Below are 16,150 nucleotides of genomic sequence, written 5' to 3' on the forward strand. Positions count from 1 at the left end.
TCTTCGTCAGCTGCCATGCAAAAAAAAAAACAGTTTATATGAAATAGATTTAATATACTTTTTCACAAATGCACACTTACATACATAACATGTTGATATTGTTTTATATATTGCATTGCACTTTAATTACACATGCAGCAGTACAGCCTGTTCTCACATGAATTTAGTAGGATTTTGCACAAAAACATTTTAGCTATAGAAAATATGTGTTCAGGGGTGGAGCTACGGCGTGGCCAGAAAATGTGTAGAGGAGATTTCTGAGAATGAGATTATTTTATTCATAAAATTTTGACATTGAAATATCTATTTATCATATTTGTAGTTTTCGTGTGATTTCCTACTAAATACTTGTGAGAACATGTTGAGCAGTATTTTTTTTATCGTATACTTGTGTGTCCAAAGAGGCGGAAGTCTTTATTGGGTTGCCTCCTGTTGTGCAACACTCAATAGATTTAAGGCAAGGAGAAGGATTCAGAAAAGTAGTCCGCCTGAACGTCTTCTACAGCTTTTCACAGTTTGGGCCCAGGATATTCTTTCGATTTTTGGACTCCTTCCCTTGGCAGCAAAGGAAAATGGCAGCTCCAGACTGACACGTGCCAGACTTGTCCATCAGTGTCTTCAGTTCCAAGCAAAGAGGCGGGCTAATTTTTGGCATCATCTGTGAGTTTCCCACCAGAGTTCTCACAGCTTCCCGTGTCCGCTCACGTCCACGGACATGCAGCGACACTGTTTGACCCGCTGCACTTTGCGGTGGCGGAAAGGCGGCTGCAGATCGGGGCAATCCAGCTGCACGGTGAGCTGTGTGACGCGGTGCGGCCTGCAGAAGGAGCACGACTGAAAGGGCTCCTGGGCCTTGCTGTGGCCTTTTCTTCCCTGTCCCCGGTTCTGGCCGTGGGCTGAGCCGCTGGGTCCCATGTGCCGGGGGATGTAGAAGGAGTTGCACTGGCCGTAGCAGAAGCGGTTGACCACGGTGCGGCTCCGGCAGCCGTCCTCACTGATGGTCTGGCGCAGGGGTTGGGTCTTGCACCAGTCCCGCCGCAGGTAGCGGCGCTCGGTCACCACCAAGGCCTCGCGGCTGGACGAGAGCACCTCGGGCTTGGGCTGCACCAGCCGCTGGTGACGCTCGGAAGACAGGTTGCCTTTGCTCTTGTACGGCGACGGGATGTGGCCCTGCGGCCGGGTCTTTTTGCTTCCTGCCGTGCCGCACAGCACTCCGGCCAGTAAGACTCCGATGGTTATTCTCCACAGCATTCTAGATCGGATACATAACAAATGAGCACACGTTAGCAACGAAACGCAAAACATCTGTCTTGGTTTGATCAAAGAAGATTCATACCACACGTTCATGCTAACCACCTTTATTGTCTGGCCTTGCTGAGATGGATTTGTCAGCATCGGCTTGGCATGCTTTTGACAGTGAAAGCATTTGTGGTCTGCTATTCGCAAACTCAGCTCTTCACCTCACCAGATAAAATATCCATCAAGAAGAGCAATCCGAAATCGATGGATACATAGTTGCACGGGGTTTGTCAGCAAAGTTAAGGACGGATGTCAAACTACAAGTTTTCCCCTTCAATGTGGGCCCTCAAAGAGATCCTGCGGCTTTCATTTTTTCAGTGCGTGAGACGAGGCGAATTGTCTGAAAACAACTCAATAATGCTTCACCCGAGCATCTGACAGTTCCTGGCCACTGCCAAACTCGAGCAACCTCCCTCATCCAACTTGTTTTTGTGTCTCTACGTGACATCTCAATTAAGAGAGAAGCTTTGCATGTGTGGGAGGAGCTAAGTTTAGCCTGGGTTGTTATCGGAGGTAACGGCGTGTCGATATCAAATTTGGAAGATGAGTATCGAACAGGACTCAATCTCCCAAGAATAGTTTTTTGTCTTTGTTTTGGGTTATGCAAACCTCCCCAAAATAAACAAAGCCCTCTACTCAAATGATGCACTTTGCATGCCTAACGAGAACAGGAAGTTGATTTTATTGGTCCAGTCGTCGGGCGTAATAACTGGTCTTTTGTTTACTTTATGCTGCAAATATGTAAACCGGCATTGGACAGGCCCATCTGCATGCCATTAGGGGAGAAGACTGGAAACCCCCCTGGTCTTGGTCCTGGTGCTGGTTTTATTCTCTTCGCTGATATGCTTTTATTTTAAGGCTGTACTGAGAATGACCTGCCATTTCTCTGATTGTCTTCTGCATCGTCCTCACGTCATAAAGAGAGAATCGATCCCGCGTCTGCCAGTGAGCGTGCCGTCAGTGTGTAGCGCCAGCACATTTTTGACCATCACTCAAGCATCTTTTGAGCAGATGTTCCTGAAAAAGACCAAAAAAGAAGCAAAGCGCCTCAAGGCCATCGTTCGCTCGTGCTCGGCGAATGTCTCCGACCTGCGACTCAACCCACCCTGGAACAAATTACTTGACAATAATCCGCTTTGGAGTTTGGACTTCTTTTGTGACAGTCGTGCTCCTGATGTCATGGCGGCCGTTAGTGCTCCCAGCCACCCCCCCACCCAGAAGGGATGATGGGACTGTTTGCGTACGCAGGACATGACGGATGGCTCCTCGAGTCTGCAGCCGAGCTTCCTACCTGCCAACCGGGCCTGCTAGCGCCGGTCCTGACAAGCTCTCCTCATCAATCCTGCGGTCGGACAATCTGAGGCTTCGGTTGAGGGATTTGAGGTTTTGCAAAGGGCGGGGTACTGCTGAGCTGGGGCGGTTCGTGGTTTGAGTCAGGAGACAGTAGGAAGAGGGACGAGAAGATGAGGTTTGGGGTCTCTCCCCACAACTTTGTTTTTATACCCCCCCCCAAAAAACATTCCCCACTTTGTCACTCCGTCTGACGCTTGCACTAATCATTCCAGCGTCCCGCCGACGGAAGGAGACTGCGGTGGAAAAAAGCCGAGCTCTCCGTCTGCTCGAGGCTAATATCGCCCACGTAAACATCTCTGCGACTGCAGCGCGACCGCAAATTCTTTGGGGGACATGCTTCACTGAAGTGTGGCAGACCTTGCTTCCAAAATTCAAGCCTCTAATGAAATTACAAATACCAGAACCAAATACCAGAAAAGAGAACAGCCATTAGGCTTTGCGGCATTTTATTTTCCACAGCGGCACTTTAATGGCTCAGCTTTCAAAAGCCCAGTCAGGATCTTTTTTAAAAGATGTCCTTGTCTGCAGAGGAAATCGAAAACAAACACGACCGCCAATGCATGCTGCAAAGTGTGTTTAATTAGACGAGAGCACCGTTTAAGTCACACTTCCACGCGTGACCACACACGGAACGGAGATGATGCCCGGCAGAATAAATATTCTTATTTCATTTCAACAAAGAGGAAGTGTGTCATAATCTGCGTTGGTTGCATTTTCCCAAACTCGGCCCGTTAACAGTTGGTCTTTTTTTTTTTTTTGCTTTTTTTTTCCGCAGAAGGGAGGGAGCGGGAGAGAGGCGGGGTTTGTTCAGCGGCGTCAATGTGTCAAACGCTGGCATGGCCGGGAGGTTGCTGCAGGCACTTTGGGCAGCCTGTTTGTCACCACAATCCATCTTGATAATGACTCGCAGATATTGAGCTTTTCCCTGTTAAGTGCCGACTCGAGTGCAAGAGAACGCCTTCGCCTCGGCAGCCAAATGGAACGCTTTACAAGTGAATGACGGCCAATTAGAGAGACTTCTTGGTTTCTTCAGAGTTTTCAACCAAGAGCGGGCCACTCGGTGACGGCATTTAATAATGCTTTTGAAGCTGGTTTATATTGGCCTTTGTCCAAAAACCACAAACCTAAATATTCCCAGATTTGATTCTATTTAATGTCCTTTTGTTGATTAAGCTAATTAATCAATCAATGTCGATTTGATTCATTTGGACAATCTGACTGGCTTTGTAGGAGCCGTTTGCAATTCTGTGCATGCACGTGGAAATGGATTCCAATTTTTAACTCTTTAAGGGTGAAGGTGCTTCAAATTGAATCGCAATCTGACCAATTTTTTATAGACATCTAGAAATGGCAAAAATGACCCCAAAACGTCTAATTTAAACCAAAATGGCACACTTTCTGTCTTTTCGTCTAAGGGTTCTTGAGGTTTTTTTTGTGGGTCTACCCATGATTGACATGCCCACCAAATTTTATGTTGCTTAATGAAACGAGCTCCAGGAGCTGGATTTCCCCAAAACGACAATTTCTACAGGGTCTTTGCAGTGCAGGCTGTGAGCCCCCCCAACCCCCTCACCCCTTTTCTTCACGTGTCAAAGCTTCCATCAAAGTGCAGTTTGAAAGTCTTTAGCCTTTAGTAAAAGGACTTGTTGTGTCTGGCTAAATCCTCTTTTAACGTCGGCGCACACTGTACAAGGTGGCGCTGTCACCGCCACGGTAAGACGGATCAGAAGGCGAAACGCTCGAAGCGCGGATCGCACGCATTAGGGAGCAACACCTTCAGAGAAAACATATGCTGGCGTGATTCGGCCTTTTTGTCCCTCAACCACTTTTAATCTGCACTATCATCGCAACCTCCAATTCCCAGCGATCTGCGGCTACTGATTATAGTCATTTTTGCAGCACACTTTGATCCAAAGTACCTTCAAGTTGGAGATTTGGACTCAGGGTGGGCCGGCGGTGGGAGTCGAGCAGCCCACATTGATTGAGTCAATAAGTACAGATGCTCCGATTACACGCTGCCTTGGAACGAGGAGTCACGTCCTGCTCACTGGGAGCAACCTGAACTTTCAATTTTAAATGTCTTAAACTAGCTAAAGTGACTGTTTTGTAATAATTGGACCGATCCATTTCATATCGTTGAGTTGTTTGGGTCTCATTTCAGTGGCGTGTAAAAGGGGGGCCCAAAGGGAGAGCGGTGTAGCCCAAAGGGGGCCCCTCTGGGCACCCACTCAAGGCGGGAGGCTTGCGTGTAATTTTTCAGCTCTAAATTAAAATGGAGATATTATTTGAGCTTTATATGATTCAAGCGTTGAAGAGCAAAAGTCCGTGCAAAGTGAGTCATACCTCTCAGCGTGACAGTAACGTGTCAAGGATGCGGTCTGGGCAGGTCATTCCACCTTCGGCTGTCCTTGCGTCCGCTGCCAGACTCTGGTTTCCATGACAACAAAGTCTGTAAGTCTCCCTGAGGCTCGCCCTCCCACTTTGCTCTTCTTCCAGAGTCAAAGTCTTGAAAACAATGAGTAGTCAGTCATGTTGTTGTCATCTCTTGGCTCCTAGATGAAGGTCGGAGAGAGCGCCTGCGGGTCTCACGGCGAAAGCATCTCACGGTGCTCAGTGTGTGTGCGTCCTGTGTGTGTTTGCGTGCAGCGAGACTGTCAGAGTGATCCGCTGACTGTAAAGCCTTGTGACTTACTTTGAATCAGAAGCAGCCCCTTCCTTCCCTCCTCAAGAATGGGAGGCTTTTTTCCTATTGGCCCTCATTGTGTGATTCAAGCAACCTTCACTCCTTTTATTTATGTGCCCGATTCTTGATACTTGATCAAGACTGACGGCTTTTCCTATCGTTCTTGAGCCGCGCCATATATGTAGTTGTATACATATAGTAGTTGAGAAGATGCATCACATTTTGACTTTTGTTACTGGACAGAATGTTTAGAGGAGAGACAGCAGGCACAACGGGAACCATGTTAATTGGGGTGGATAGAACAATTATTTGAAAAAAAACCTGAAAATTAATCAGGAAAAAATGTGAAAACAGAAAACACAAACTAAATACACATTAAAGTGTATATACATGTCTTTTTCTGTCTCTTTAATTTTTTTTAAAGACACTAGAAAAAAGATTTGGAGAAAAAAAAAGATATGAAATACAAAAACCCTTTGTATAAATTCCTCTAGGGAAAAAATAGGAAAAGGGGGAGTGGAAAAATACAATGACAAAAAAATTGTGAAAGAACAAAACAAGCTACTCTCAAAACAAATAGTCAAAAGACAGAAACCCCCCCAAAATGGAAAAAGGAAACGAGAAATTGCGCTGAAAAAAAGGGGATATAAGGAACCACAAACAAATTTGGGAAACTGTGGAAAGTAGAGGGAGACAAGCCAAAAACAAAAAAGAAATAAAATAAAAAATGGCCACATTAAGACAAAAAAACCCTCAAAATATGAAAAATGATTTAAAAACAACGACCCAGTGCACATATTTGCACGCCTAATCTTGATGACAGCCTGCGGTGTCTAAAGAAGCCCTCTCCTCTTCTTCCCACCGTCCCGCCATTTCCTCTCCTCATTTCTTTGGCAAACAAGCTATCACCCTCTAGCGGCTGAAAGGCCACATTGCACGCTGAACGACAAACGAGCCACAAGAACAGACAGAGGGCCGACTTTAATCATACAAGTAAGTCAAAGTGTCTTTAAATATGGTATAAAAATAAATGCAGAGAGGAAAAAAAACAATTATGTTGTAATATAAGACAGCAGACAGTAAGTATCCTCTCGTTTTTTACAGGTGCAGTGGAAACCAATTATTGGAGTGCGGTAAACGAATGCAAAGCAAAAATAAATAAATTAATGCACACTAAACAATCATTGTAATATAGGTGTGTGTGTATATATATATCTATATTGTATATTCATTCTCCACAACACTTTCCCATTGTGTGACAAAGTCTGTCTGACCTCATCATTTCATTTCAAACAATGACACCGGCTAAGATTGATCATTTGAAGCTTATTTGTTTTCTATGTGTGTTTTTTTTTCTTTTTCCTTCTCTCTCTCTGACATCATTTGTTGTTTTCGCCGGAAGTGAAAGACATCTTCCGATCCAGCAGTGACTACTGAAAAAAAAAAAGATTTGGCCTTTTTTTTTTTTTTTCTCATCTCACCAGGTTTGTCCATCGTCTCAAGTCTCACGATACCTCTTCTTTGTCTTTTTTCTTTACTAATGTCAAATGACCGTAAGAGGAGGAGAGTGCGGAAGGAACATCCCGCTCTCAGTGGACGTGCAACGGCTGGTGGACGACAAACAAACAGATCGGGCCTGGCTCCCTCGTCAACGACGATGAGGATGATGATGATGGAGAGATGACATGGCTGCTCTCCATGTCCCAGAGAGAGAGAAAGATGGCATTGATTTTCTTTTCTTTTTTTTAGCATAATGGCACACGACTGGTCCGTCGCTTGGATCCTGGCTGGCCTCTCCTTCGGTGGAAAGTGACACAAAAGTGTGGAAGCTGGAATAAAAACACACGTAACGAAGACAAGTGCTATTCAAAAATATACAACACGTCATCATGTCTGCGGCCTTACCTGGAAAGAACAGTTTTCAGAAGAGGTTCTTGCTCTTCTGTAAGAAAAACAAAAGATTTACTTCTCATTTCCAAAGCAACAAATTCCAAAAGAAATTAAAAAAAATAATTTTCACCCTCATTTCTCACATTTGTGAAGTGTGTCCTGATAAACAGTGCAATTCTCAGTGTCACAGTATGTTTAGTATCGGATATAGTAGTATCGGAGTATTTTTCGAGTCTGATTATGATTAGACAGACCAATCGTATCCGCAGGCACTTGAGCGAACGTAGCCAGGTTCAACTGCACAATATCATTTTGTAGCATTTGCTACAAAATTAAAAACTGATTTAAAATCCTTATCCTCATTAGCGATCTGACATGATGACATGATTCCTAACCTCAGTGCCAACATTCTCTTTGCCAGGATATCAGGTAGAAGCTTCTCACTCTAATTAGAAGCGGAGGCTGATTAATCTAATGACCTCAGCCTCCCAATCCAAAACTATTCTTCATTGCGGCCTAGATGCCAGACAGGAGCGCCTGTCATCCCCACCTGAAAATAAAGTCTATTCATAAGCGGCTTTTTTTTTTTTTTCCACCTCATTGGTATGACTGGCGCGTGGGTGCCTCTTTTGTTTGCCATGTCCTTCGTTTTGACCGTTTCAGCAACTCCGAATCGTCCTCCGCGATTGTTAAATGCGGCACAGAGATAATTTGTGCTCACACAGGGATGTCTACTTCACACCGCTTACACTGAACTCCCCATGAACCTGCGTGAGGTTTATTCCTGACTGGGCCTGAAAGGATTGCACGCAGAAACAACAGCCAGCTCTGCTTTTTTGTTCCAGAAACCAAACTGTGACAAAAGCAACGCAAAGTTGACTTTCTGTGGGAAAATGCATTTTCAAGCACCCCATGCTCAGGGTGGCGCAAGGACCCCAAAAGCCGGAGAAGAAAGTCACATCAGGAAGAGACCCATGTTATGTTTTTTTTTTCTTTGCTATCTACCGAAAATATATCCATCCATTTTCTGTACCGCTTGACCCTACGGGGGTCGCCAGCGTGCTGGAGCCTATCTTAGCAGTCATCAGGCAGGAGGCAGTCACACAGAGTCAAACAACCTCTCACACCTATGGGCAATTTAGAGTGCTCAATCGGCCTACCAACCATGTTTTTTGGGATGTGGGAGGAAACCGGAGGACCGCAGGCACGGGGAGAACATGCAAACTCCACACAGGGAGGGCGAGAGGTGGAATCGAATCAACACGAAATGTGAGACGGACGTACTAACCAGTGCCGTGTGAAAATGTAATTCCTGCTTATTTTCATAAAGTGTGTGTGACCGTATGTCTACTGTACCTGATGCATGTGACATCTGCTATTTTTATTTTTTTCTCCACATGAAATAGTTTTGCACACACGCAGGATTCGCGCTAACAGGTGCAGGTAAAAGGTGACCAAATTCGCAGCAGCATCAACGATAAGAAGACCTTAATCGTAATTAGCTTAAGGTATGTCGTGTTTTTTCACCCACTGCCGCCAAGCAAGACGGTTAATAATTCATATTAACCCTTTAGCAATTCTAAATGTGCTCATTCCGCGACCTTGCTCTGTGAGACATTATTTTCACTAATCGAGATATCATTTTGGCATATTATTTGCTTGCTTAACTGTGCGCTGGTTGCTGTTTTACTAAGACGTTGCTGCATGCTACTTTGACATTATTGCATGAAAATAAGTGCTGTTTCTAAGTTTTCTATGATTGTGAAGCTTTGGGGCATTTTCCTTTCAAGACACCTCGGCCACTGTTTTTAATGATTAAAGCTACATGCTATCAAGAAAACACAGTGGACTATTCAATGGATTATTCAGAGCACATACAGTATTAATCATTTTTATGCATACAGCTTGTTCCCATAGGCACAAAAACAATGTTGCAATCATGCAAATGCTTTTTGATTGCATTTTCATGCCTGGTTGGAATATTCCATGAAGACATCAGTAACTCGTTTTTTGTTTTGTTTTGTATTGTGCGCTGAGCATACAGCAGCTCCACGTCTACTTGAGCTCTATGTGGAAGGGATTAGCGGAACCGGGTTTCAAGTGTGGGAGCGTGACTTTGAAAAAGCGTGACTGTGCGTGCCTGGGGTACAGCTTGCGGCATAACCTGCAATGATAAAGAATGAAAATGCAGCAAAACGATGCGGCACTGAAACTCGCACGTGTGTCTGTGTGGCGATGTTTGCGTGAGGCTGAGTCACAATGGTAAGATATTAAATTCTGTTCTTATTTTTGTTCACGTGTAAATAAAAAGCCCACAATTGAAATATGTTACCTTCTTCTTGGCCTGCAATAACTCCTGGTAGGCACTGGAGCGAATGAAGCGGCTGTAGGAATCACTCTTCATCAGCTTGTAGATGTGTTCCTGTTAGGCATGACAGTAATGCATCAAAACATCGGACGCGGCTGTCGCACGCTATTTATGCCGAATAGCTTCACAGCAAAGCCGTGTCTTCATTCGAAAGCAAGAATGAAGATGCGGCAGCGACCAGTGCGCTATTAATTTGGCCATTTAGGGACCGCACCAGTGCTGACGGAGTGGCATACCTGTGCGTCTTCAAAGGCATAGCGTCCCGGGTCTTTGACATTCTGAGTGGTTTTGTCATAGCTCTTTGAGTCCACGTTGATGGCGCTGGGTGCGCCTGGAGCCAGAAACTCCTGCCAGATCTCTTGAACCCGGGTCGGGACTTCTCGGATGGGGCGTTTCTTTAGTTCCTGGACCGCTAGCCAGAACCTTTCAGATGAATGACATTTGGAAATTTAGCTAATATTAGCCAATGAAATCAATTGAATAATCTGCCAGGCCTTATTCAGAACTTCTCAGTAAGATGCAGTAAAATTAGCTTTTTTTTCTTTGCAGAGGATAAAAAATAAATGACGTGTTGTTGTTCCAATCGACGTCGCATACAGTTCTACTACCGCAACGGTGATGCTTCATTCGTCTGTTTTGCAGTTGTTTTAAAAGTGTAATTCCCTTTTGTTTATGTTTTGCTTGGCAGTCCTATTCAGCTGGGAGTAACAATGAGCAGCTTGAAGCCTCATTTTTGAAGAACGCTTCATTATCTGCCGTGCGACTGCTAATTTTGAAGTCAGGTAAGTTTCAAGGTACCACTGTCATTAAAATTGACGAATGACATAAGCTTCTAAGCAGTCTCTTGTGTTCCCCAATAAGTAAAAAAAATCATATTTTGAATTGAGGAAAATAGCGACGAATAATAGCTTTAATGGTACATTGCCACAAAACGCTCGGTGAAAGGAGCCGCCTGCAAACGCAAAAGAGTTCAGTGGCAGCGCCATGCTTTATTCATAAGTGGCTGTTTGCATGTATCTTTCAAACTTGTGCACTATTCATGGCGCCATGAATAAACCAATTAGCGGAGGATTCTCAGCCACCTGCGCTTACTCCAGCTGCCGTTGTGCCGACGAACAAAAACGCTGGCAAAGCTTCGAGCCACACTTCTACCCTCTGTAAACACGCTTCCTGTGTAGCCGTGCAGTTGTTGACATATTCTGCAATTACGTCGCTGTTCAATAGATCTGAATGAGTTTGAAAAATAATATAATTGCACCCCAGTTCCCCAACAACCTCCCCCCTCCCCCCACAGACTGAGGGATGCCTGTGACACCATGTGCAGGTATGGGCGGACTGCGACTGTACTTATCTGCGAATGAGTGTGCGCACATTCATTGGGGGGGAGACAAATGTGTGAATTAAATCCTCCACAGTCTCATCCCTGTACCGAGCATATTAATAACATTCCTCCCACTCCCAGTGTGGGGAATCATGTGGGAACTGGAGGCTTGTCCCCGTGCAGGTTTAACATTTGTAGTAGGATGAGAAGCATTTAAAGCAGTGGTTCTTAACCTGGGTTCGATCGAACCCCAGGGGTTCGGTGAGTCGACTTAGGGGTTCAGCAGAGCTTGTATGTCATTGCCCTGCCCCACCCCGCCCCTGCCCTTCCGTCCGCGGATGGCCGAACACACCGTTAGCATCCCCCCCCCATGAGGGGTTCGGTGGATGCACATATGAACCCGATGGGGTTCGGTATCTCCAAAAAGGTTAAGAACCACTGATTTAAAGCTCAGCGTGAGCGCGCGTCGCGTTTAGCTGGAGATTTAAATCCAAGTGGCCGTCACAATCGTCTTGGCTCGCATAGTGTTGTTTCCTGATGATGACGTCATGAAATCCACTTGGAGAATAGCCCACCTTAGATTCTCCGAGCTGAACTCAGACTCGAGGAACTTGAGGAACTGTTCCCTCCCCACGGGGTCTTTGAGAACCTCGTCGATGCCGAAAGCCCACCGCTTCACCCTCTGCTGGCCGGGCTCCTTACTGCATGGACGAAAATACAACATGTTTAGCATAACAGCTAAATGCAGCGTCATCGTGTTTGCTTTGAACTCTGGGCTCCATCAATTGACCCACGTCTCAAATTGGTGCATCCCTTTTTGCTCTGATTTCTGAATGATCCTTTTTTATCCTGGACTGTCTTCTCGCTTGTTCACAAGAGAATGCCAATCAATAAGCTCACATAATGTGGTTATTTTCAAATCCTTTGTGCTGATGATGTGAATCCAGACAGTAAGCTGCCAATAATTGTGTTCAATGGGTGCATGTCCTCTGACATCCATTACAGGCTTTTAAATGCAATGCTGCGTGATCGATCGTAGTTGGTGCCCCAATTTCTTTAGGTGAAGTGAAATTGGTACTGGAGTGGAAATTGAGAGATTATGGTTGCAACAACATGAATCTGAGAGGCTGAAATGACTTTTCACGTGGACGGAGAATTTGAAATTGGTTGAAGCGCTTGATGCAACGTGATCATTTAGTTGTGTGCCCACCTGGCTTCCAGCTCCCACATTGTGGTATCATCTGAGATCCAGGGGTTGGAGGTGTCCGGGGGCGTGAGGAAGGGGTCGTATTCTATGTACTGCTCCGTGTAGCCCAACAAACTAAAGGAGACACACAAGACAACAAGTGGAAGTACTGCCGTCTACTGTAGTATCTGTGACTTTGAGTGTGTATGGCTTTAAAAGGCGGGGTCTGTTTTGGTGAATGATGTGGGTGTCAGAAAATGGGGTTAAAGTTGGCTAAGCTAACTCGGCAGCTTGTTTGTTTTTCCTATTCAGTAAGGAGATAATCAATCAACTCTTTACGGGCCACTATCGATGGCCGATGACGCCCCCCCCCTGATCCTCAAGTTCGCAGCAGGTGGGATCCTCCTCCTCATTGCGCAACACGTGAAATCATTCGAAGGCGAGCTCAATGCAACGATGGACAAACTAAGTGAAATTTCAATCAGCCTCGCTCACCTCTCCGCCACTTTGGACATTTTCAGTCGATGCCGGTCTAATTGCAATTGCCAAAATGTGATCTGAAAGCAAAGCGGGGAGAAAGTCAGCCGGTGTGCATGTTAAGCGGTGAGCCGAGCGTGACGTCAGATCACCTGCTCCTGCAGCTCCTCTTCTGTCGGCTGCTTGGCCTCCGGCGCTGGGGTGTGGGTGGGGCTGTGTGCACGGATGTCGTTCTGCAGGCCGTACACGGACTGGGACGAGAGAAACCGGAAATAAATCAGCTGCACAGCATTCTAGTCCAGAACTGTCTGCGCCGCCAATCAACTGCGTGTACCTTTCGGGTTTTGTGTGGATTTTTCATTCTGGAGGACTTCTTAATGTCGACCTCTGTGGTATTCACACATCCGGGCTGGGAGAAAGAATGAAGAAGAAACCGAATTCATTAAATGGTTTGGCTTTTTCAACATTTCTTGTGAATCCAGCTACAGAGCCGTAATTTGTTTCGCAAATTTCCGAACACCACCTCCCTAAAAATGGAACATGTGATGTTCTGTAAGTAAAAAAAGGTCGATCTGTTTGACAAAATGCCAGTTTCGCAGGTAATAAGCCCGCAAAGATGCCGATTCAAAAGGCAATCGTCAACATTCCCTGACAAATTAGCGCGAGATGTGGAGGGTTTCAGAGACGTCTTCAGGACGTACCCGACGTCGTGTAATTAAACATGGATAGTGGCAATTGTTGCAAAGCAAGCGAACACGGAGGGCACTTAAAGAATGCAAAGTCGGGTCGATTGACTAAATCGCTCTGATCTGTTCGAGAACAACAGCAAGGAGCCCACAACGTCGCTGTCAAATCGGAATTAATATTGATTAACTTGCCCCGAGCGCGCATATATTGAAAGTGTTATTTGGCAATTAGGCGAGAGGCCGACGCTATTTGAGGATGGCAGCGACGGAGCGTCTGTAACCTCAGGGGTGACGTTAAAGGCTAATGCTAAGCGAGCAGCAACCGCGCTGATGTGTTCTGACACTTATTGACTTGGTATTTTGCGCTGGTGACAGACCCCGTCACGCCACATGGCGGCCCCCGCTCTAAATTAGGACACAGCGGAGACTAACGAAGAGCACTCACCACCGGTCTGTGCACGTCCCAGAAGGCTCTTTCCTGACTATCAAGAATTTTCCTCTCAATTTTGTCCCTTTTCTTATCCACTCTGAATAGAAAACAAGAAGAGACACTTGATGATTACGGCAGCACACATTCATGCGCGACGACGTGAAAGCAGATCGAAACCTACTTTGCTTGTGCTTCTGCTTGCATAAAAATGAATTCCCATTTCCTGGCGAAAGCTCGCTGTAGCCTTGCTAAGCTCTCCTGAAAGGAAAAACAAAGAAGTTATGAGGCAATTGGACCAATTATGTTTGTTGCACAGCGCACGGCTGGATAGCGTGACTAATGACCTCTGTTCACATACATGGAACAAAAACAAACGCGCCGCGCGAACTACGTGCGAGAGAAAAGCCGAAAGTGACGCAAAGGCTCTTTCACTTACCGCCTCGTAGTCCGCAAGCTCCAGACGCGCTTTGTTTTGCATTGTTCGTTTGCAGAGGTAAACAGCTGAAAGAATAAAGGGGGGGGCACATGGAGGTGGGTTAAACCAGAACTGGATCTCGGCCTGGCTTTAAGTGGCCCTGCTTTTGACTCACTTAATCCTCTCAACTGCACATTTCAACTGGCCTGTAAATCACAAAGGTCACTGACCGTGCATTGAGCCTCTCCAAGCGTGCGTGTGTGTATGTGTGTGCATGTGTGTGTGTGTGCGCGTGTGTGTGTGTGTCTGACTTTTGATGTCTCTGCCCATTATCATCCTCCCTTCATCCCATTGTAAAGTGACCATTAGGTGGTCATTAAGCCCTTGGACTGTTTTTAAATTTCAAAAGATTTAATCCATCTATCTGCCAATGAGTCTCTAACATTGCCGTGACCTACTTCCTCGACTCTAAACAAGACCGAGCCCAAAAAAAAAAGTTGGAATTAATACGCTGCCAAATGCTCATCGGTTGAAATGTTCCTCCTTAATGTGCTCAGCAGGTGCACGCACACACACACAAGCCGCGGCATTGCCTTCGCTTGCTGTAATCAGTCTGTCTGATGAAATTAGACGAAGGTTAAATTCCAATTTAGCTTGCGATACGCTTAAGTCACTTGTGTTTCATCTTTGCAACTCTATTACAAAGCCACCGCGGGAAGATGCTCAAACTCTAAAAAGAACAGGAAACTACAAAAATGCGACAATTTTGTTTTTCATGCCATAATCTCTTCTGGATTACGGTAAAGTATTTTGGAGTCAGCCAGTCATCCATCAAACATCTCCAGTTGGTCTAAATTGCTGCCGCTCGCCTCCTAATCGCATCATTGGCAAATAGACTTGAATCTTTGTGTGATTGTAATTTTAACTGAACCCAAATAAATACTTATATTTGCATCAATTTGCATTGTTGGCTAGTGCTCACCGTAGTCTGTATTTTCTGGCTCCCAGCAGTTTGATGGCCAAAAGTAAGGAGTCTGCAAGCACAAATTAGAAAACCAGATGCACGTGAAAAAGAAACCACATCTCTGACGGAGGAACATATGGCATGTTGTCATGTGAGGAGGAAGGGGGGTGTATCGGAGCATCATGGCATCTGTCGCAGTAAAGCAGGAGAGGTCAAGGTTTTACATTGTGGTGTTGTGAACGGGATTCTACCGAGAGGTGTTCCTAATAGAATGACTTTCAGGTGTGTGAAAGAGAACTTGTATCCTGTCACCTGAAACCTGTAGAAAGTGCCGTCATCTTTGAGGGTGAGGACATGGTCTGAGATGGGAAAGAAGTAACCATGCGCCGCCATCAGCGTTCCGAGGTGAAGAGCCTCAACTGGGAAGAAGGAAACATCAGTGAAATTGCCATTTCTGAATTTAGTCAGATTTTAGATTCCACACTCACAAAGCAGTTTTTCATCCTGATTGGTTCAATTATGATAATCCCAATGATTGACGTTTGTGAGGTAAATTATGTATATTGGAAGTTAAGATCTGTTTCTTGCTTTAGTAACTGCAGAGTAATATTAATTTCACAATATGTCCATTATTGTGATTATACATTTGTATTGAGACCGAACACAAAGGGGGGGGGCAATTTGATGAGACCACTTGACTTTGAGAGGAGGAGCTCATCAGTCCAATCAGCCGTGTTGCGTCTGCTTGGCTGGCTGCGGAGAAAATCTGCTTCCCCGTGGCGCTCACTCAACTGTCGTTGATTTTTAACCCATCACGTAATGAAAAAACACGTAACCATCGTCATCTTCATCATCTGTGCCCTTCACCTGACACACATCTCAAGCCGTAACCTTTTAATGATGTCAAAAGCCATCAGTGTGCTTCCGCATCACACCAGTTTGTGTCACGACACCTTGGTCCAAACAGTTTAGTATTCGCTCATCTATGGTGGACCAGACAATTGCATCTTGGCAAATTCTCTTGTTGAGGCGCACACACAGATGTAGCTGCAGCTGATGTGTGTATGTGCGCGTATAT

At 45.4% G+C, this 16,150-nt stretch overlaps 2 protein-coding genes across 8 annotated transcripts in view; both read right to left on the minus strand.

Annotated features, from left to right (window-relative positions):
- Positions 1–33: 33 nt before the first annotated feature.
- On the minus strand, positions 34–5,350 carry grem2a (gremlin 2, DAN family BMP antagonist a). Its single transcript, XM_088384523.1, has 2 exons — positions 4,996–5,350; positions 34–1,252 (listed from the first exon to the last, which is right to left on the minus strand). The coding sequence occupies exon 2, from the start codon at positions 1,249–1,251 to the stop codon at positions 682–684; it is 570 nt and encodes a 189-aa protein (XP_088240649.1). The 5' UTR covers position 1,252; positions 4,996–5,350; the 3' UTR covers positions 34–681.
- Positions 5,351–6,297: 947 nt separating this feature from the next.
- Positions 6,298–16,150, minus strand: part of rgs7a (regulator of G protein signaling 7a) — a 30,010-nt gene continuing 20,157 nt past the window's right edge. For 4 of the 7 annotated variants that reach the window (XM_088385304.1, XM_088385309.1, XM_088385307.1 and 1 more), the window contains exons 3-15: positions 15,385–15,491; positions 15,091–15,142; positions 14,130–14,194; positions 13,875–13,951; positions 13,709–13,790; positions 12,912–12,986; positions 12,730–12,828; positions 12,596–12,657; positions 12,125–12,235; positions 11,490–11,615; positions 9,830–10,016; positions 9,558–9,647; positions 7,328–9,389 (exon numbers count right to left, since the gene is read on the minus strand). In XM_088385304.1, the coding sequence (XP_088241430.1) occupies positions 9,306–9,389; positions 9,558–9,647; positions 9,830–10,016; positions 11,490–11,615; positions 12,125–12,235; positions 12,596–12,657; positions 12,730–12,828; positions 12,912–12,986; positions 13,709–13,790; positions 13,875–13,951; positions 14,130–14,194; positions 15,091–15,142; positions 15,385–15,491 (1,217 nt within the window). In that variant the 3' untranslated portion in view covers positions 7,328–9,305. Of the gene's footprint in view, positions 7,165–7,240; positions 7,278–7,327; positions 9,390–9,557; positions 9,648–9,829; positions 10,017–11,489; positions 11,616–12,124; positions 12,236–12,595; positions 12,658–12,729; positions 12,829–12,911; positions 12,987–13,708; positions 13,791–13,874; positions 13,952–14,129; positions 14,195–15,090; positions 15,143–15,384; positions 15,492–16,150 lie in introns of those variants that run through there. The other 3 variants (XM_088385306.1, XM_088385305.1, XM_088385303.1) reach the window with 3 other exon arrangements.

The sequence above is a fragment of the Syngnathus floridae genome, chromosome 9 (assembly GCF_059516105.1).
Source record: "Syngnathus floridae isolate MCC-2025c chromosome 9, RoL_Sflo_1.0, whole genome shotgun sequence".
In the NCBI taxonomy this organism is placed as follows: domain Eukaryota; kingdom Metazoa; phylum Chordata; class Actinopteri; order Syngnathiformes; family Syngnathidae; genus Syngnathus; species Syngnathus floridae.

Coding starts and splice junctions, on each gene's coding strand:
- grem2a (XM_088384523.1), bottom strand. CDS start 1,251: ATGCTGTGGAGAATAACCATCGGAGTCTTACTGGCCGGAGTGCTGTGC.